This window comes from Vanessa cardui, chromosome W (assembly GCF_905220365.1).
Source record: "Vanessa cardui chromosome W, ilVanCard2.1, whole genome shotgun sequence".
Taxonomy (NCBI): Eukaryota; Metazoa; Arthropoda; class Insecta; order Lepidoptera; family Nymphalidae; genus Vanessa; species Vanessa cardui.
The window spans coordinates 11,939,753-11,945,665 of NC_061153.1; the positions used below are offsets into that span (position 1 = coordinate 11,939,753).

General features: G+C 42.4%; 1 protein-coding gene across 1 annotated transcript; it reads left to right on the forward strand.

Annotated features, from left to right (window-relative positions):
• The first annotated feature begins 3,498 nt into the window (after positions 1-3,498).
• Positions 3,499-4,962, forward strand: LOC124542658. Its single transcript, XM_047120586.1, has one exon. The coding sequence runs from the start codon at positions 3,703-3,705 to the stop codon at positions 4,960-4,962; it is 1,260 nt and encodes a 419-aa protein (XP_046976542.1). The 5' UTR covers positions 3,499-3,702.
• Positions 4,963-5,913: the final 951 nt, after the last annotated feature.

Here is a 5,913-nt window from a genome sequence, read left to right on the forward strand (position 1 = left end):
GAATAGGCGCAGCTCTCCCCGTCAATGCGGGCCTATATGCCCTGTCGGGGAAGAGCTCCGCCCTGAAGGCGGCCAGCTTCTCCTCTATGAGGGCTCCGATGTGCTCCATGAGCCCGGCTTCACTGCTCGTCAGTTGAGCAGGAGCGCGTGGAGCAACAGAAGCCCTCGACGTCGCCGCATCCCCGCAGGAGCGCGCCCGGCCTGTGCGGCAGGGGCACGCTTCCTGGACGCGACAGGGGCTCGCGCTTCAGACGCCGTAGCAGTAGTCGCTGCCGGCGTCGCGCGCTAGTGCGTCGCCACGTCACTTGATGGAGCCGACGGCACAATGCCCTGTTTCGCCTGAAAGGCGTTAAATTGTGCCGTCAGCTGCTCCAGCCGCTGAGTGACGGTCGCGAGTTCGGCTCGAAGTTGGTATTTCTCCCATTCGAGCTTCTCCACGTCGGCGCCTTTTGATTGGCGCCGCAGGAGCTCAGCGACCGCCGCCCGAGTGTTGCGCGTGGCCTCGCGCAGGTCGCAGACGAGGCTCCCCTTCATCTTACGGGAGCTGTCTGTGACCTTCTGAATAGCCGCCAGATTGCTGGCGATGCAGGCACCAAGTTCGTCCATGGGACGTGTCTGCATCTTCGCCTGCAGGACCTCGGGTCCAGGGAGGCTCCCCCCATCTCTCGCGGCAGCCGAAGCCGGGGAGGGGTCTGGGCGCTCGTCCCCGGTATCCCCGTCAGTGGCCCTGCTGGGCCCAGCGCAAGAGGAGAGGCTGAGACTCGAACAGCTCATGTCCGAGTCGCAGCCGCTTCTATCCTCCCCAGCGCCGGCAGCGTTGGAGACAGGCGTGTCCGGGCGAGAAAATCGCCCACGTCTATTTCGTGCCAACGCTTTTCTGTCCTTGGGGTCCTTTAATTGGATCCTGATCGCTGGTCTGGCCTTGTCGGCCCGCGACTTACCTCTCCCCGACCGTGCTTTAGGCCCCCCGGGGGGTGGCAGGACGTCACTCGTCGACTCTGACCCCTGCGATCCTTTCTCCTCCCTGACGCACAGGCGTTTCCGGCCATCGGGCCTCGCCTGCACGTTGTCGGTTCTCACATCCATCGACTCTAGGCTGCGAAAACGGGTGGAGCCTCCTCGGCTCTTGACGCTCTCAGCGTGCGGATAAGCGGTATGTGCACCCCCCCCCCCAGATTTCGAGTCGGGGCGCTTGCCGGAGACCAGCTCCGGGTGGGATTGACGGCTATTGCCGCTGCCCACCTGGGGAGTTATACATTTTGTTGTATTTTCCATATCGCCTTTTTAGCGCTAGCGACCGGATGCCCTCCGGCCATTCATCCTCTCGGCACGCTAGACCTTAGGATTAAGGTTGCGTATAATGGGGCGAAGTTCCAGTCTGCTAAAGCAGAGCGGAACAACGTGCGTCCCCAATATACTCCCCCCCGCCCCTGTCGGTCGTTAGCCGTGTCGACGGCAGCATCGCAACGGAATTGCTACGGTGCTGCCATTATTGAAATTGTTATAATTAGATTTTACTCCGCTGAGTTTTTCGAACTTTTTTATTAGTTTTAATTTTAAGTTATTATATTTTGTAGCGGCTCGTTTATTAGTAAAATCGTAGCATTTTTGCCAATCTGTTTTTGATAATCGCGACTCTAGTTTTTTTACCTAGGTTGTCAATTTGATCCGTTAACCGTCGCGCGTCAAATCGATGTTCTCGGTTGAGTTGTAATAATAATTTCTTACTTACCTGATTGAGTATTTTATCACCATGCTTTATGTCCTTCTTAGGTGCGATCCTTACACAAACCGGAATAAGATTATTGTCACGGCAACTTTTCAGGAAGTTCATGGACGTTACGAATCGGGCATGTTTGACTTTTAGGTACTCCACCCGGCGAATTTGATTTGATGTTTCCAGTCCGTACTGGTTCACATAATGTTGTCTTAAATTTTCACGATTATTACACATTTAAATAAAACTAATTATTAATTATTTAATAATTATTATTAATATAATATAATAATTATTAATTATTTTTTTTTAAATTATTTTTTAAACATCCCGACGTTTCGAGCACTTTACAGTGTTCGTGGTCACGGGTAGACTAAGATGACATTTGAAACGTCGGGATGTTTAAAAAATAATTAATATACGCGATTCAAATCCGTTATAATTAGTTTTATTTAAATGTGTAATAATAGTGAAAATTTAAGACAACATTAAGTCATTATTTTCTTTTATCTTGAATATTATTTTATTTTTATTTTTTGCACTATCCTGTTTCTGCTTTCGCAAATTCTTTCACCAAAGGTTGTCTGTTAGAGGTTGCTTTAGCAATAAGACCGCCTTTGCACGCTCTTATTTTCTTGTCTTTGATGTAATTGTTCTCTTTATTTGTATGTCCTTTCATTGTGTGTGCAATAAAGTATTAAATAAATAAATAAATAAAAATAAAATAAAATTAATTCAACGTACAAATTATGTACGTTCGTTTATATATACGTAAATAGAAATAAGACAATGCTATCGCATTCCCGGCGACGCGCGCCTGCGCCCGCGCAGCCCTGCGCGGCTTTCGGCGGCGAGCGACGACGGCCACACGCGGCTCCCAACTACGAACGTGAACGGACTTACGCTCGCTCAGGCTAAAAATAATTTTTATTAACGATTTTATTAGCGATCTATCTTTATTGTTTTCTTTCGTCTTGCTTTCTTTATAACTTGTACTGTATTTAATAAATTTCTAGTCGTCAATCTTCTTTAATTTCAACTCCGTCGTTTCTTTTTTCTAAATTATTAACGTAACCGCTACAGAATCTTTGCCATCTTTATAAATAGGTACAATCCTAGCTTGTTTCCATGCAGTTGGAAATATTCCAGTTCGCAAAGAAGTGTTAACAATTATGTACAGCGGAAGGGCCAAGCTGGAAGCACAATTCGTAATCAGGATAGGCGGTATGTTGTCAGGGCCAGAGCCTTTTGAGATGTCTAAGCTAGCTAGTTTATTAAAAATAATTTCAAGGGTGATTGCTGGAAATATGAAGTTGTCGCTGATACCTGTCATTGGAAGAAGATGTTTGAGATATATTCATGGGTTAGACGTGTGACATTATTCGTCGGCTTGTAAAGTGTGCTAAAATAACTAGAAAATAAGTTGCAAATTTCTTCTCCAACACTAGTTGTGATCGTGCCGTCACTCATTGATGAAGGGTAAGAATTTCTATTGTTTCTCTTACTTTTAAGGAAAGACCAAAACATTTTAGGGTTTTTGTGGATCTGAATCTCAATATTATTGTTATGGTTATTGTATGCGTCTTAAGATAATTTTCTACAGCTTTTACTGATTAACTTGAGTGATAAATCATCCATTGGGTTCTTATATTTTTTTACGCGTTCTAATAATTTGTGTTTTTCTTTAAGTCTCTTTTTTAAACTTTGACAAATCCAATTGGGATAACTATTTCTTTTAATATATTTTTGTGGGACAAATTTAGAAATTAATATAGCCGCCAAAACTGTATGGGTTACCTAAGATCCATAAAATTGGTGCTCCGCTGCGTCCTATTGTAAGCCAAATCGATACACCAACATATAGATTGGCTCAACACATAGCAAGGATATTATCACCCCTCCGAGGACACACTGCGGCGTATGTCAAGGATTCTTACCAGTTTGTTGGTGAAATCAAAGACCTTAAATTAACCAACAACGAGACAATGGTTAGTTTTGATGTCCAGTCATTGTTTACATGCTTACCCATACAAGACTGCATCGAAATTGTTAAGACGAAGCTACAGACACACAACATGCCTATTGAATATGCAGAGCTGTTACATCACTGCCTCACATCAGGTTATTTATTGTGGAATGATGAATTCTATGTACAAGTTGACGGGGTAGCCATGGGTTCACCAGTATCCCCCGTGGTCGCCGATTTATTCATGGAAGACCTGGAGGAAAGGGCTCTTCGCTCCGGACCAATAACGCCTAGGTTTTATAAACGGTACGTAGATGACACTTTCACAATATTACCTAGTGATCTGACATCTGCATTTTTAGTACATCTTAATTCTATAAATAAAAACATTCAATTTACTATGGAATTAGAGGCAAATAATTCTTTAGCTTTCCTTGACATCCTTTTTATCAAGAATCCTGATAATACATTAAGTCACACAGTTTATAGGAAACCCACACACACCAACAAATACCTCAATGGTGACTCGCACCACCACCCTAGTCAGTTAGCTACCGTTGGCAAATCTTTGTTTCAGAGAGCCCACCATCTCTGCGATGCTGAACACCTAGAGGACGAGCTACGTCAGGTCAAGCTTGCACTCCACCAGAACAAGCTGCCCGTGCCTCGCCAGCATCGCAGAAGCCGTATCAAGCCACCCACAGTTGAGCGACAACCTGCATTTCTACCATATGTGAAAGGAGTTACAGACAGAATTGGCAACATCTTGAAGCGAGCTTCGATTAAAACCGTTTACAAGCCTCATAAGAAAGTGAGCCAGTTCTTGAGACCTATCAAGAGTAATATCCCTTTACAAACTGCAGGAGTATATAAACTTGAATGTGAGTGTGGTTTATCTTACATAGGCCAAACAAAGAGAAGCATCGGTACCAGGGTCAAGGAACATATAGGAGATGTCAAAAATAGGCGTTCTTCTAAGTCTGCAGTCTGTGAACATGCTCTGGATAAACCTAACCATTTTATCCGATTTGATAAACCACAGATCCTCGCTAGAGAACACAGATTCATTCCTAGAATGATACGCGAGGCTATTGAAATTCAAAAACATCCGAACTTCAATAGAGAAGATGGTTGGAGACTTTCTAACACCTGGGATCCACTTATTAAAAATTTAAAATCCCAAATCCAACAGACTGCAAGACCTAAAGATACAGTTAGTGCCTTCTGCGTGCAACCGGAACGTTACTCAAGATATCAATTGAGAAATCGTTGGCGGTAGTTGTTAATAATATTTCCTTTGTTCTTCAAATAGACAAATGTCATCTTAGTCTACCCGTGACCACGAACACTGCAAAGTGCTCGAAACGTCGGGATGTTTAAAAATAATTAATATACGCGATTCATCCGTTATAATTAGTTTTATTTAAATGTGTAATAATCGCGAAAATTTAAGACAACATTATACCAATCTAATTCATCTAATGATTTAATGATAGAATCAAAATCTGCTTTAAAGAAGCAATATTTTTTGTCGTGTTACTTTTTAGTGTATCATATTCAATACTAGGGATGCGAATTTCTAAAGGAGGATGCAGCGAATTAATAATGCAAACAAAATTATTAGACAGTTCCACGTAGCATTTAGGAAAGTTAGAGAGTACAAGGTCTAAGATTTTATTTTTATTATTATTGATGGTATTAAATTGCTGTAAACCATTTTCAGATATAAAATCTAATAATAACTGCGCAGCATGAGTATTGGGCTTAAATAATGAATTTTGAAACATATCCAGTCAATACAACTCAAATTAAAGTCACCCACAATACAAGTGTACATGTCATGTTGCTCGGCTATGCGACTACAATTATTAAAAAAGTGTTCAAGAATCGGTTTTTAACGGGTTGTGGAAGGTAACACTGCTCTGGGTGACATGCCAAATTTGAATTTCTTTTAAATATTTTAAATTATTTTGTTTTAAGTGTTTTAATTCCAATTAATGTAGTAATTCTGTATTACAATTCTTTAAATAAGTGCCAATAGTGTTTATGACGCATAAACGCAACTAAATCGGAACAAAAGAAGAATTGAGTCGACTGTCATACTCTTAAGGCCGCTTAACTTGAAATCTACGTAAACCCGGGGAGTATTTAGTTATAAACTTTTATATACTCATTTTTACACATTCTAAACCTAATTCGAACAAGGACGGAAGTGGTCAGCATCTGTCTT

Coding starts and splice junctions, on each gene's coding strand:
- LOC124542658 (XM_047120586.1), top strand. CDS start 3,703: ATGGTTAGTTTTGATGTCCAGTCATTGTTTACATGCTTACCCATACAA.